At 39.2% G+C, this 16660-nt stretch overlaps 1 protein-coding gene across 2 annotated transcripts in view; it reads right to left on the bottom strand.

The window, feature by feature from the left end:
* Positions 1–2825: 2825 nt before the first annotated feature.
* Positions 2826–16660, bottom strand: part of scp2a (sterol carrier protein 2a) — a 27635-nt gene continuing 13800 nt past the window's right edge. Inside the window, exons 12-16 of one of the 2 annotated variants that reach the window (XM_078264530.1) lie at positions 15394–15547; positions 14427–14523; positions 11599–11746; positions 6457–6536; positions 2826–3678 (exon numbers count right to left, since the gene is read on the bottom strand). In XM_078264530.1, coding sequence (XP_078120656.1) covers positions 3583–3678; positions 6457–6536; positions 11599–11746; positions 14427–14523; positions 15394–15547 — 575 coding nt within the window. In that variant the 3' untranslated portion in view covers positions 2826–3582. The remainder of the gene's footprint in view (positions 3679–6456; positions 6537–11598; positions 11747–14426; positions 14524–15393; positions 15548–16660) is intronic. The other variant, XM_078264531.1, reaches the window with a different exon arrangement.

Below are 16660 nucleotides of genomic sequence, written 5' to 3'. Positions count from 1 at the left end.
CGTTTTTATATATATATATATACATACATACATACATACATACATACATACATATACACACATACTCAAAGAAAAATCGGAATCGGCCTAGAAAATTGTAATCGGTGCATCTGTATTACAGATGCACCGATTACAATTTTCTAGGCCGATTCCGATTTTTCTTTGACGTATGAGTTAGGCCAGCCGATACCGATTTTAGCCGATTCCGATTTCATTTTTTCTAACCTCTTTACAGCACACACAAATATTTATTTTCTATCTTTTCTTTAATAGAACATTTTGCACAGAACATAGAACATTTTTTGAACAGATAATGAATCACTATAAAATAGAACTATATAAATTACTCCTGGTGTGGGAAATTCACACACATCTAAAGGTCAAGGTCAAAATACCTTCTTTTCACATCCAATATCCAACAAAAAAAAAGTGATTTTGGTTTTTGGTGTCGTCCCTTCACGCTCTACTTTTTCCTTGCAGGTGTTGCATATTGCAAACTTGTTATCTTCTGCACACACGCTGAAGAATTTCCAAACAGCTGACATGTTGCAGGTTAATCCACGAGGTTCCCTACATGTGCGAGAATAGCGCGGACACGCGCTTCACACCGCGAGCGGGTACGCGCGACACACGGCGGAAAAGTTGAGAGAAAGGAAAGAGACTGTGCTGTTGCGTCCGTGTGTGCGTGCGTCCGTGAAAACTGTAACTCGTATAACTTATGTTGTCAGTTAATTGTAGCATTGACCGGCATGAAATCGGCATATGTCAGACTGACCTGCCGGTCATGGCCGAGCACGTGAAAACCGGCCAATTCCGGTATATATATATATATATATATATATATATATATATATATATATATATATATATATATATATATATATATATATATATATATATATATATATATGAGAATGTTCTGCCTGGATCATTAATTGGAACATTTACTTGTAAAAACCTTTTTCCTGCCAACCGAAATCTGGTGCCACTGATATGTCTGCGTTTCTCTCTGATGCTCTGAAACACAAACACCGCTGCACGTGACGCTAGTTAACACTATACTCGACAGCAGCTAACGTTAGCCTACCGCTAGCTAGTAGCTGGATTAAACACGGTTAAAATGCTGACCGCTAACGCTAAACGGTATAAAGTTTGACTGTGTTTTACTGTAGGGGATTCAACACCGGGATGTAACAACCTGCAGCTGCCGTCGGAGAAACACAGACGGTGCGTTCAATGAAACTGGTCAACTACAGCCTCGTGGTGCATTTGAAGTTATTGTAAAAGTCCTTTACCATCTGGTGGTAGTTTTTGTCATTCAACAGCAATTTACTAGTGAAATAAGTTATTGTTATTGTTATACATTATTATTATTAAACATTTAATTTTGACCATATGGCCTTAGCAATAAACAAGCCGTTCTTTAATGTCAACTGTTTAGTACCCTTTTTTTTTCTCTTTTCTTTTTTTACTTTCTTAAAAAGTATCGGTTCAGGCACCATTAATTATGTATGCGATTAATTTCGATTAATTAATCACAGAGTATGTAATTAATTAGATTACATTTTTTAATCGATTGACAGCCCTAATATATATATATATATATATATATATATATATATATATATATATATATATATATATATATATATATATATATATATATATATATATATATATAATTTGAGCCAAGACAAATTATTCAAGTGCAGGCTGAGCTTCTAAAGTTGACTAAGTTGACTAACCAACCAAGCTTGAAGATTCCTCAGCTAACACCACTCCGCTTTACATCCTCCCACTGCGCTTCCTACAATATATCTATTAAAGACCCATCAGCCCACTGCTTACGGTCAGTGAGGCAGGCCAGCCATGCAGCTTGTGCAGAGTCTCAACATGACCATTTGGCCAGCTGGCCACCTGGCAAAGGGACAGGATGAGGGTGGGCTAAAGGGAGTTGGCCGGATAGGAGCAATTAGGAACGCAGGCTGGATCTGACAGAAGGTGCACAGTGGTGGGCGGAGGGGGGAGGCCAACAGGGAGAGGTCAGGATCAACTCAAAAATAAATAGACAAATGGAGGGGAAGTAGAGAAAAAGGGAAGTAGGGCACTACGCCTGAAAAACACAGCGACAAACAACTGAAATCCTTTTGTTTGAAAGCTAACCAGTGAGAACTAGTAGAGAACCGTGCGGTAGTTAAAAGCCTGATTGTGTATGGATAACACAATTTAAACAGCACTGATGCTGTTATGTGCTTAAGTATTTATTTATTTTTTATTTTATTTTTTATTTAATTTGTGTGGACTTGTGAAATTTGCAAAATTGTGAAATTTTTGCGATGTGCACAAACAGTGCCCGTTTGGAGCACGTGCCTGTTCGGAACGGGCGGATTGCATCTAGAGATTCGGTTTGTCCCCTTTTTCCGTCTAGCCGTCACACATCCAGGTAGCGATGTGGTCCGGGCTGGGGAGGGATGGAGCCTGGCTCAGCCTGCTGGGGAAGCCACTCTTTAACAGTGCGCAACGTGGCCGGAGAAATGTGCGCGACCGCCGGCAACAAAACAATGTACTGGAGACCTCAAGAGCCTGCGTTCATAGTTTGTGTACGATTAATTTCATTATTTGCATAGTTTGTGTACGATTAATTTCATTATTTGCATAGTTTGTGTACAATTAATTTCATCATTTGCATATAGAGTAGACAGCAATCACTTTTTAGCACGACACTGGTAGCCAGTCAACCACAATTTATGAGCCCTCTAGGGATCTAGCAACTCCCTACCCTTTACTGCGCATGTGGGACACACAGACCGACAGACACAGACAGACAGACTTAACAGATTTATAGTTAGATATTTACGAAAATATAATAACATAGAAAAAAATATTGGCTCAAATACCTTCTTCTACTACTAAGACAAAGTAGTATTTTATAAAGAGAAGTATTTAAGATCTCACACTGTAACAGTCAAATCAAACTTATCACTCAACCGTGAACCTGTTTCACAATATGATGAAGTAGAAAAAGAAGTAAATAATGAAATACCTACTTTAAAAAGGGGGAAATAAATGTCAGACATTGTTATCGTCAGTGAATGATTTTTTTTTTTATTAGATAATTCCTATCATTTACAGACATATATTCTATACAAAATGATCTATCAAAATGGTTGAGGCCAAAAATGGCTTTAAACCATGAGTTGAATTTTATAGACAGAAATTAGAGGCACATTGAGTGTTTTAACTACATGATTTATCAAACACGGAGCAGCGCCACATATTTTTGAAATTTGCACTGATGTTGCATATGAGCAAGCAGCTCCTAAAGACTGGATGTTTCAGAATTGATATCAGAATAAAAGATGATGGGTCAAGAAGATTAAACAACATATACCAGGATATTAACAATTATGTATATACTATGTGGTGAGTGTGCTCTGATATCAAAGTAGCAGCTGGAATTGAAACTTGATGGATCGTCTCAAGATCAAACGCATTATCAAAGTATTCAATGAGCTTGTTGATTAGGAGGAATTAAGTTGTCCTTTAAGTGCTGCTCAGAGGACAAAAAGCTAGCTAAGAGTCTTACAGCTTGGCCTTGCCTGGTGTAAACTGCAGGTTCTGCAGCTTCATAGCTATGCCCATGTTCCCAGTGATCTTCAGTTTCCCTTTGAAGAACGCCTGCGGACAGGAGTTAAGAGCAAAAAGATTACAAATTTGACTTTTAACTTCAAATCAAGCTTTTAATAATACAATATAAAGTGCTAAATTATGTTTCGTGTTGAAGGGATAGTTTGGATCTTTTGAAGCAGGGTTGCATGAGGTACTTATCCATCATCAGTGTATTTCCTACAGTAGATGGCGGTCTATATGTCCCCAGTTTGGAGAAGCAGGCAGGAATACAGACAAAGCTAAGCAATGTACTGCTGTGGATGGCAAAACGTAACTTCAAAAAATCAATATCGATTTGAAAAAGTGTACGCTAAATTTAGAATAGTTTCACCGCTTTACGATGCTGTCAGACAGCCCTTTCTGACGGGGAACTGAAGCCGTTATATCTATCTATGCTCTCTTCAAAGCCACCTGACTCCTTTAACAAAAACAGTAATTTTACCTCACAGAACACAGGTGTTGCTGGTATGGATGCACTGATCCGACTTTTTCTGTCCCGATACCGATACGGATGCCTGGGCTTTGTGTATCTGTCGATACCCGATACCGATCCGATACCGTTGTTGAATTAATAATAAACTGTATACCTTCCACCTTATACCTTCCTTCCACCATGTGGAAGAGACTAAAGGCACCAGACTTTCCTAACTAAACATTACTTTCCTAACGAAGACAAAATAACGTGCTGCTGACGAATGACGTAGGATGTGCTGCGATGGAGGAAAAAAAAAAAAAACTGGATCTTAATATCGGATTGGTGCACCCCTAGTTGCTGGTCTACCACTGTTTGTTTGTGTTGTGTGATTTTGGTGTTTTAAAATGGTTAGTTCAGATTCCTCAAAGTCACAAAATAAAATCCTCAGCAGTACATTGCTTAGCTTCTGTGTCGGTACTCCTTCCTGCTTCTCCAAACTTGGGGCGTGCCGACCACCATCTACTGTACCATATACACTGACTATGGAGGAGTACCTCATTCAACCCCACTTCTACGATCCAAACTATCCCTTTAAGTGAAGACTGATAAGCTATCAACTGCCTAATCTCTAGGCTCTGAGTGGCAGAAACAATTAAAAACAGAGCAAGGACTGAGGCTTTTGGGTCTTCTGGACTGAACACTTTATTTCCTTTTGTTGGCATTGACCTAGCCAACAACATGCACTTCAAGTTATGCCAATCTCCATTAAAACCATTTAAAAGCTGCAACAGTTTCTTCTGCTCTGTGGTGTGGTCTGTAACATTTAGCAGAGAGTAACTTTACGTAGCGGAGAGTAATTTTTTTTAATACACATCCCAAATTTTGCAATCCTTTAAATCAGTCTTCTCAGATAAAAAGATGGCAAGCACAAACCAAGTTTTAACTTTTGTGGTTTGTTAGATTCTTTTGCAGTTGCTAATGGAGCATACAAGCCTACTAGAGAAATTTACTATGAGCAGAGATGTCCAGAAGGTAGTAACGCCCATCTGTACAGTTATATCTATGTTTTTATCAAATGCAGCTATTTCTTTTTAAGATTACGTAATATCTAATGTTTCCCACATTGATTTGATTGAGACTACATTCAGGTTCAGATACCTGCAGCTTTGAGCCTCTAACAAACACTTTGACACCTTTCACAACTCAATTAGCTCCACCTTTCTATTCTGTTAGGACCAGCTGTGTGGCAAACGTTTGAACTTGTTAATTCCTGCCCTCAAACTATGGAGAGCAGAGAATGTAGAGAGTTGGATAACAAACCACTTACAGCTACACACATAGACGTAGAAAGGTTTCTGTATCTATGGCTACACAGCCAGAAGGTTACATGCTCCCACATGGGCAAATAAATTACCTGAGCACACCATTTTTACTCATTTGGCATCAGTATAATCTTAGTGTAGGCAGTGTTTCGTCTACACTCCAACATGCTTTCTCACTGTCTGTGCGGCTGTATACAGAGGTTCTCCACGTCTAATTGCCAATTGGATACGGCTGCACTGGCAGAAATCAAATTTGCACTTTGCCAGCAAAATAATCACAGCATGTCAGAAATTGATCACATTTCCCGGAACTCATGAGGAGGCCAGCCCAATTAACACCTATGTACCAGTAATGAGAATGCACAGTTCTGAGTTTCCTGTTACTTTAAGAATTCCCCTGACTAAATGAAAATGCGTCCATACAGAAACCATTAAACTTAATTAAGTTGGTGAACACAGGTGGTAATCTGGCCTACAGACATGTATTTAACCATTTATACGCAACAGACAGTGAAAAGAAACATGTCTATGGGACGACACTATGAGGTTGGCGACCCAAAAAAATCGGCACCAGAACAGAGAGCAGTTTTTGACGGATTGACGTGTGTAGACACAAATCCAGGGAATTCAGGGTGCCTTCACATAACCGGTTTGGTTTGGTTAAAACAAACTGTTGCTTCCCCCCCCCATTTAGTTCATCATTTCATTTGGGCTGGTGTGAAAGCTGTCAATCAAACTTTGGTACGGACTGAACAGCTGGACCGAGGTCCATTTCCAACTGCACCGTGATGCAGTTTGTTTATGGGGTGAAAGCAAACTAACCAACCATAAAATGTGGTGATAGTGGATATGTGATTTTAGTATTAATTGAAAAAAGCTTCTATTAAAACCGTTTTGGAACCTGAATTGTTGGAAATCTATCTCCTGATCTGTGTAAGCGCAGCCTATATTTATGTTATTATATTAGTCATATTTATAAGATCACTTTAAAAACAATAAGCGCATCACCATGTGAGTGCAGATAGATATGGTTAGTGCATAACTACATACCGTTTGTGGGTTCAACTTTCCTGTCATCAGATCCAGAATATCGCCATCACTCAAGGATAATGTGCAGTCTGCCTTTTTACCTAAAAAGAAAAGAATTAAAAAGGCTCAGTTATTATGGTGAACTTCCACAATATATGGAATCCATCAGAATTACAAATTCAGAGGCCTTTATGGATTTTTTGGACTGAAACCCTTATTCAAGTGGTATGTTGCAACACTTCACTGCCTGGATAGCTGGTCATGTATTCATTCATTTGGTAACATGTTTAGGCTTTTACTTCTTTTTTTGTTAATTTATAACTATTGTATAACCTAATTTGTTTTTGATTTATCTATTTTTTCTTTTTCTTATCCTTTTCCGTTTTCATTTGTTCTATTTATTTAATTATCTGTATACTTATTTATTTTCATCATTGTGTGGGTGTTGTTTTTTGAAGAATAAGTTGCTTCCATTTTCTTGAATAAACTGTCTTCCTTAAAACTAAAAGAATAAAAGATATTTAAAAAAAAAAAAAATTAAATAAAAATTAAAACTTCACAGACACAGGAACAAATGCATATTTTCTGTTCCTTATACACACACATGAAAAGGCATAATATGCAGTATTATCCTGAAAACCAATGTATAGACTAATACACAAATAATCTCAATCATTACTTATGATTTTCATTTTTATGATCATTACTATTTGAACGATCTAAGGGCACGGCGTGAAGCGCATGGCGCAGGTGTGTTTAGGGTGTGTCCAAATCCACTTTTGCTAGTTTGACGGTGGAAAAAAAGGGTCCGTGCGCCGGGCGCATGGTTCCAAAGGGTTGTACTTAGTGTCTTCATTAATTCATAGGTGTGTTTTGGGCGTAACATGCAATAAACCAATCAGAGTGTCATCTCCTATTCCCTTTAAAAGCCAGGCGTGTTTGTACCTTGGCGTATTGCTATTATGATGGCGGATTTACACCGTAATATTTTTATTTGTAATCTTTTGCATGTTTGTGTGCTGCTGCGCTTCCCTGTGTGTGTGTGTTACAAGCTTAGTGTGTGCGCACTGTGCATAAGCCTAGGCGCATTTTACCAATTTGCTGTTAAAATAACAATGAAATGCTGTGCTATTGACTTTAGACCAGGTTTTTGTTGGTCACTGGCGCGATCACTTCCCGCTGCCTCAAGATAGCAATACGCCAAGAATGCACCTGAACACACCTCCCTGTAAGACCAGCACACCCATGGGCACAAGATAGGGCCCTAGAAGTGCATGGTGCTATCTGTACACCAAGACACACAGGAAGAAAATGTTAGTCACCATTTTTACAATGCTCTAAATAGAAAGCACTCCAGAGCCCACATGCCATTTTGATGAAACTTTCCATTAGTGTCAAAACATGTTGTGTATGGCATATCCAATGCAGTTTCTTTCACTGAAGCTGAAAGCACAATTCAAAAAACTTTATAAAAATGGGCCCTGCCATGTTCTGTGGCTTCCCAGGACAAAATGTCTGAATACCACCATCAGGCTTAGAATAATGTTCTAACTATTTGCAGATAAATATAATGAGAATGTCAAAGGTAGAGACCAAGTGTGTTTTGTTGTATGCTTATTGCACAGAGTTGTGTGCTGTCATAGAGATGGTGGTTCCCCGAATAAAGGAAACTCTGACGCACAGATGGTTTAGCTTAAGTGGTAAATATAAGATAGTTGGGGTCACAGTGGCCTCGAGCAAAGTACATTAAGTAATAATGACGAAACAGGAACAGAATGTACCGTTTTGCGTGAGCGCAAATGAAGATGAGACATACTGTAATACAGTGGCCCCCACCCTGGCAGGCGTTGTGTGAAGATAGCAGTGTTTGGTGTTTTAAGCCCCCAACGTCGTCTTCCAGACAGCGCTGCCTGGAAGGCACTAGGATTAGGCAATGGTTAGGTGCCTTTAAGTCGACGGTCCCAGCGCTGCCTTGAAGTCGACGTTGGGGGCTTAAAACACCATCGAGCAAAGATAGCAGTCCTGGTGCTGAAGAAGAAGAGGGGGCCCAAGAAAGAAAGTATAAGAGGGGAAGAATAGATTGGGGTTCACAAGGTCTGACAGTCTAGAGATACGTGGACTGGCTCTGGCTTTTTTGTCTGTTGCTAGGGAAACTTAGTCTCTGCGTGCTTTGTGATCCCACAGATCTGTGTATTGAAACTCAGATGCTTGACTGAAACGAAACGAATGTATTTGACTTCATCTTATCGTCTTATTTGGCTCTTGCTTAGGATCAATGTAATACCAATTTAACGAATGCGCTGGGATATATAGGTCTTTTATTGGAGTCAAACACATTGTCCCAAAAGGGGGGACACAGAGGAGGAAATCCCCAACAGCCTATAAAAGCAGAATACTTCCTTTCTTCACCCTGAAGAAAACCCTTGGAGTTGAAACACATAGGTTATCCATGCATTATTTTTTAACTTATATTCAGAGTTCCTCGGATGCATTTCAGACTGCCAAACCACACCATGGACTTCAATTAAAAGTAAGCCCAACTTCGAAAAGCACCTGATTTTTTACTTTTACCACACCAACATCAAGTTTCTTGACCCAGTACAGCTTTCCCTATTTTTTAAGGGCAAAAATCTTTCTCTTATCTTCTTGTCTGTCGTCTGATGTCTTTCCATTTCCTGAACAATGAGTCAGATGGAGAGGCAATGTTAAATTCAGAAAAAATGGCTTAGATCCAGAGAACATCACAGGGTTGAGGGGACCGCAGCCTAATGGAAGAAAAAGTCAGGGGGTTTTCATGAGAGAGAGTGTGTGTGCATGTAGCATATGAGGGTGTGTGGAGGCCAAAATTAGCTTATAAAAAGGCAAAATGCAACTCCTTAGGATTTTTTTTTTGGCAGGATGCCGCTTTGTCGTGGTAGCCTGTTGCAGCAGCTCCTGATGTGTATTTGTATTTTGTGTGTTTTTAGTCACTTTTTGGTCTTTAAGTGCATTTCTTTTTTTATGGTCACTTAGAACATCTGTGTTGAAATGGCTTCTGTCAACTTCTGAACTTTTCTATTAGTTCTATTCTTACTTTGGTCGTTTTTTGTAACTGCGAGTTACACACAATGCAGCGGGACTTTGTTTACACATGCGATCAGCTGATAGCGCTGTGTCGACCTGTGCTGCTGCCGGGGGGCAAGCCTGAAATCCCGAAGGAACTAAGGAGGAGACGCCAGCGATCATTATGGGGAATGTACGTCTCTGGGAAATAAGACGGACGCTCATTAAAACCCAGAGGGAGTTTTAATGCTCGACGAGTGAAACACGTGATTAAAAGGCGCTTTGTCATTTGCTGAGGGTGAAGCCCTGAACTTTGTGAGAACCTAGAAGGCAGAGCATTGCAGCGCTTGGGATCGCTTTAAAACAGTCGGCTCGTAAAATGAAATGAGAAGTCATTTAAAAATTAAATCGCAAACAGGGGTGAATCAAGATCGCGATTTTATAACGATTTATCGTGCAGGCCTACATCCAGCCGCCACTACTACTACTAGGTGAGAAGCTGCAGCTGATGGGTGTTGGTGCGCACACAGTCTCCTCATGACTACTTGACAGGCAGACCACAGTTTGTCCGTCTGGACCTTGTTCTGTCTGATGTGGTGGTGAGTGGTACAGGGGCTCCACAGGGGACTGTGCGGTCTCCTTTTCGGTTCACCTTATACACCACAGACTCAGAGTCATGTCACATACAGAAGTTTTCTGATGACTCTGCAGTTGTTGGGTGTATAAGGGATGGACAGGAGGGAGAGTACAGAGCGCTGGTGGACAACTTTGTGGAGTGGGCGGGTAAGAATCACCTGCAGCTGAACGTGGATAAGACCAGAGAGATGGGGACTGACTTTAGGAGGAAGGGAACGGTTCCGCAGCCCCTTTGCATTCTTGGTGGAGATGTGGATATGGTTGAGGTAAACATTGACAACAGGCTGAACTGGAAAATCAACAGTACTGCTGTTAACAAGAAGGGGATGAGCAGACTATTTCCTGAGGAAGCTGAGATCTATCAACGTGTGCAGCAGAATGTTGGAGATGTTCATGGAGCCATCGGATGGCATCGGAGCCAGCGACACAAACAACAGCTTCGATGTCGCATGGACCGCTACAGGAAATCATTCCTACCGCAGGCAATACAACTTTTTAACACTTCATCACTGAGTGTTAGATAAGACTCATATAACACAACCGCACTAAGTGCAACTTGCACAATAGGTTTACTTACATCTTTATTAATACTATTTAAGTAGTTGTACATTTTTATTCCTAACTTGTATATATTTTAAATATTTGTTCTCCTATTTATTATTTCATGTATATTGTATCCTATTATTTCATGTATATTCTGTATGTGTGCTGTGTGTCTGAAATTTTGCTGCTGTAACGCTGTAATTTTCCATTTTTGGGATCAATAAAAATCTATCTATATCCTATCTATCTTCTGCCTCTGCCATTTCGACAATATATCAAAATGCTTAAGGCATCAAATAGATGAAAACAGATTGGGTCATGTTTTTATTTTATTTGAATTAGTGTCATATTTTGATGTTCATTAAAATCAGCTTTATCGGTCTTTAAATCCAAAGAAGACATTTAAAAGATATTTTCTGCGATGAACTTCTTTGATAGCGTCACTGGTAAGTTTTATAAGACCACCTATTACACAGCCAGAACGCCAATGCAATTTCTAACATCTGGAGCCAAAAAACAATTAAATCTTAACCATAACCCTGTATTCCCTAAATCTGTTAAAATGAAGACAGCGCTACAAAAGGTGACGAGTTTATCAATTCAAAGATTAAGTCCCGGTTTAAAATTGAGAGACTTTAAACCGGGACTTAATCTGAGGGGATCCAACCTATTTATCCTTTGAGCTTCAAGGAACAAGAGCCGAACAAAGTGGTTCAATCCTGGTTTCCTGTTTGGAACATCTTTTACATCCACAATACAGACCACGAGTATCACATGCAAGAAATGTGATGTGTGTGTGCGTGTGCGTGTGTGCGTGTGTGTGTGAAAGCCACATTTAATTCTGTCAATAATAAATGCAGACAAAAAGGTAATATGTTGGTGCATGTAGCTCTTTTAGGGACATCATATGTAACGGAATATAACATCCGTTCCATACCTCACCTCCGTTGAGATACACACCTGGATCACTGGTGACAGAACCTTTGCCATTTTTCACATCCACGACCCAGGTCGCCTCTTTCCCATCTGGTCCATCCTTCACTTTAAAGGCAAACACTCCACCAATCTTCTTGACAAGCTGCTCTCCTTCCTGCAGAGAGTCCAGAAGGGGTTTGAGTTGACATAATGAATGACATAGTAGTTGTAGACACCACTTGAAAACATAGGGAATGAATGACCAGATAGTCACCAAATCATGTCCGCTCCTGAGAAATATGACCACACATCAAATTGAAGTTTCCTGTAGTTGTTCAGAGCCACAGATTCTAATAATCCACAAGTGGGCAACACAGTTATTATTCAACATCACATTGGCAAGTGCAGAAAGGGAATGGGAGTTGGACATACAGGAGTGAGTAGAATTTAAAACAATAATAAGAATATATGCTCCACATGTATAATCCTGCCACCCGAGGGTTCCAGGCCACTCAAACAGCTCTATGCCACGCTTTACAACTGACCTAATTATTGTAAAGCAGCTCTGGTCTGCACCAACACCCGAAGCATCAGTCACCATCCCGTGCAGGTTATAACTGACATCTTGAGAAACCACACGCTCAAGTGGTTTTGAGGATGTCTATGTAAATTAAAATACAACAGGATTCCTTAAACTACAGGCATTCAAACATATATATTCTGACACAGTTGGGGGGCCTGGGTGTTATTTATGACAAAGTGGGCCTACCTTTTAAGAACTGTTTGTACATTTATAAAGGAGGCTTCTGGTACCAGCCTGACTAATACACATAAAGAACTGGTCCACCTGATCTTTTCTGATACGCCAAAGCACGTAATTGAGATATGAGATGACTATCGGGATAGAAGATTTTGGTCATTTTTCCCAGCCCTATTACTATGCTGCCGAGCTCCGACCTTGGGTATATTGGTGTGATACAAGACCAGATGGAAAGATATTAAATTCAGTACAGAAAGATGCCATGTCCAGAATTTGATTGCAAATTGGGATATGTTCAAGAAAGATTTGAAAAAGCTCAACTCAATCACAAAATTAACCTTGGAAACCTGGCATGTATTGGTGAAGAAATATAATTTGGAGAGGGATGTAGATGTTCTGAAGACTTCACCCTGTAAATATGTTTTTCTCGCATGCCTCCATGGTGAACGAAGAACTGACTTAAATTCATCAAGAGTTTTCTGTTTTTTGATTCTTCGTTCATCTTGGAGTAGGGATTGACCAAAACTGTTTTTTCAAGACTGATACCGATTATTAGTAGTTAATGAAACTGATAACCAATATCTGGAACCAATATGCATATACAGTGAAAATGAAAAATGTAAATTAAGATTTTGGAATGATACTAAATCTAACAAAACTTTGTAATAAATGATGTGTGCAAGTCTTTAATATAGCTTCAGTGATTTTTAAGAACCACACTTGAGGTTACCAGTGCAAGCATTTCTATAAGAAAAATATTAGGCACCATCAGACTTTCAGCTAGGCAGCAGAATGCCATCTGAAATCATGTTAATGTAATTTAATGAAGACATTTATGGAGAGTTTTGATGGCTCTTGGGGGTGCTGAAGTGGGTACATCCTTCCCCCCCAGCAGTACCTAAGATCTGCATTCAAACCATGTGGGTAACCAGTTATACATTATACAATTTAGGTTTTAAAATCATCTTTTAGACAACCTTTATGACAACTGAAAACGTAAAAAAAAGAGCCTTCTCTGTTATTTCATGTGTGAATAAACATAGAAAGTTTCCATACAGGAGTTCTATGTATGAATGCCAAAAACTGCTTACAGATATGTGAACCAGAATTTGTTAAGGTTCCATGTGTAAAAAAAGAGAGAGTTCAAATAAGCCGTTACCTCATAAAAAAATACAACACAGCCACAATGTTCCCCTACCTTTTCTTCCCACAATATGGCTAGGGTAACACAAACATAGAGGTTATAAATTTATCTCAGTGTGATGTAACCGCCTTGAGCTCTAGCTGGGAATAAATAAAATTGACTTTTTATGTAACTTTTCATATTGTATTTGAGAACAAGAGGTTGCTCTGATTCACCTTACTGCATGAGGGAAAAGATTCAATAAAAAAGGTGGATAAACTGGCTGTAGGACATTTGCACAAGCTGCATCCGTCTCTTAATAAAGACCATAAAACACTGAAAAACACTGGAGCAGCATGCATGGCATTTTCCCTACACTTCACAGTACTTTCCTAGCAGTGTACTAGTGACTTCAAAAGGTAAAGATAAGCCATTTCCTGTCATGTAAACATATGGTATATCTGCAATGCACCACAGCTATATACTGCACCAGCACAAGAAGAGATAAAGCATTTCACCATCTAGGCTAGTGGCTTTTCACTTTAAAAGAAAAAACTTTAGCATGCTGTAAGAGTTTCATAGGATCAGATTTACACAGTTGTTACAGTACAGCATCATCTGTTCATGTAGGTAACTGTATGCCTAATGCTAAAATATAAAATAATCTGTAAAAAGATGGGTCAACAACAATAAAGTACATCTAGTGTGTTTAATAACAAAGTGTAAAAAAATAAATAATTTCCCCTCGGGGATTAATAAAGTATGTTTTCTTCTTCCTTTCGTTTTATGGGGACATTTGCATAACATGGAACGATCAGTCGACTAAAAGGAAGAAAAGGGAACATAAAAAAAAAAAAAATCTATGGATGTATTTAATTAGATGCAAACCCACTCTTTTACAGGATCAAACACAGTAGCTAGATTAAGGTGTTAGGGGGACTTTTTTTGTGACAGTGTGCTGCTATACAGTACCTCCTGTAGACGTTTTTCTATCTCTTTGAAGACAGGGTAAGCTTTAAACCCATCCAGATCGTTGAATGAGCTGGTAAGAACTGCACCTATGTGGGAACTGTGGGAAGCAGAAAGAACAGCTAGATACAAAGTACACAATATAAGGCAATGTAGCTTTACAAAGCAATGTAATAAGCCTGAGGCTTCTTGACCTCTCCTAACACATCTCTTATTTTTCCATTATCTGGATTTTATATGCAATATTATATATGTGTGCAAATACAATAAATAAATAAATAATACAAAGCACTGTAATGTATCTACAGCACAAGGCCAAATAATGAAGAGAAGAACTGTAATAGTAAAATATAGAAACCAATCTTATGCCTCTGGCGTGTTACGGCGTTTTTTCCATTACATGGTACCTGCTCGACTCGCCTTGACTCTACTCACTGTGTCCATTTTCCATTGATTTTAGTACCGCCTCAGCATGGCTGGTCGTCATAGCAGCGGTGCAGTAAACTGCCGTGACCTAACTCGACACACACACACACACAGAACATCGAAGGTGTGTTGCTGCCACAGCCAGAAGACACATTTTGTTTCAAATGAAGCAGCAAAAAAAAAAAAAAACACAGCTGGCTAAACTATTTAAAAAACGGCAGGTTTGTTCAGGACACCCCCGTCTGTTGCTTTCACGTCTCCTTTTGGTATTGGCTCAGCTCGCTTGGAACCTCGACTGAGGTGGTACTAAAAAAAGTACCTGTTAGCAGGTACCAGGTACTTTTTTTTGTAATGGAAAACCAAAAAAGGCGAGTAGAGTCGAGGCGAGTCAAGCAGGTACCACGTAATGGAAAAGCGCCATTAGTCAGCAGTAGCTTACCTGCCTTTTAGAACCTGAAAACAATGATCACTTATCAAATATATACTATACAAAGTATCTAAGAGAACTAAAAACAAAGTACTTAGTTTGTAAGTACTTCCTCACCTGGCGTCCTGAGGGAATCCCAACCTGTAGAGAGTGACAACCACAGCTCCTCCTAAGCCAATGTTGTGTTGCAAGGCCACTTTTGCTCCTGGGACCTGTCTCCTGTCTGCCTGCCCTCGGAGCTGCCAGCACAGCTCTGCACACTGGGCCAGACCTGAGAGAGTACAAGGAGGGAGAGAAGGAAAAGAGGGTGAGGGTTAGGTGACTTGTAGAGGGGGATGTTGTATTTGGGTGGCGTGAGCATCTAGCAATGTAATTTATGGCTGATGAAGCTGTAAATGGCTGAAGAAAGATACATTAAATAAAGTGAGGAAGACAAAAACAAGAGAAGAGGTTCAGGTATCATTATCAATGATACCTGAAGTTATCATATCAAGTTTTTCAACTTGGTTCATTATGTTTTAACTGATTGATTTGGACTCTGAAATGGCGTTCAGAGGAAAAACAATACACATGTTGTACAATGCATTGAGCAAGTATTGTGATTTGTTTCAAAAACATTTGTTGCACAGAATAAAAAGCCCCTCAACTTTCCTATTTCATAAAACACAATTCTTTTAACACAATTTAAATCAGTATTAGCTGATTTTTTTGGGCCATTTGGGGGCAGCAGAAACAAGCTGTAAACAACACTGACATATTCTCACCTTATAAAGTTGAAACAGTTGCTTATTTACAAAATCAGCAGACACAGACCAACATTCATTTGGAGTAGGGTTGGGTACCGTTTTTTACAATTCCGATCCCGAACCGGTACTTTTAAAACAATTCCGATTCCTAAACCGATTCTTGAAAAACTGAAAAATGACATAAAAGAAAGGCTTTTTTATGGAGTTTTTTTAAAATTCAAAATTCAAAATTTAAATTAAAAAGCTTTTTGCGGCTGGAAACAATGTTGATGATAGTGGTGACTGAGAGTGACCAAAACGGTAAATTTGCATTATGAAAGAAGCTAAAACGCTCTGTAGAGCTGAGGGGGAACTGTAGAGTCAGGTGATGTGTTCGTCACTACGAGCTACCCCTTTCACATTACATACTGTATAGTCATTTGATACAGTTGTAACATAAAATATGATGTTCCTACTGTAGATGTCTAGCCAGTGACAGAGAACTCATGCTAGTGCCATAACAAAAGAGTTATCTTTGTTGCTCTAATTTCAAAATATCTACAAAGACGCTGAGAAGAGAAAATGTAGTTTTAACTCATACACATCGAGTTGCAGTCAATACATTTTTTCTTGGGGATGATCCTTAAAAAAAAACATCC

This window comes from Sander vitreus, chromosome 12, assembly GCF_031162955.1.
Source record: "Sander vitreus isolate 19-12246 chromosome 12, sanVit1, whole genome shotgun sequence".
NCBI classification, from domain to species: Eukaryota; Metazoa; Chordata; class Actinopteri; order Perciformes; family Percidae; genus Sander; species Sander vitreus.
The sequence above is the reverse complement of the archived record's forward strand: the minus strand, read 5'-3'. Positions and strand labels throughout refer to the sequence as shown.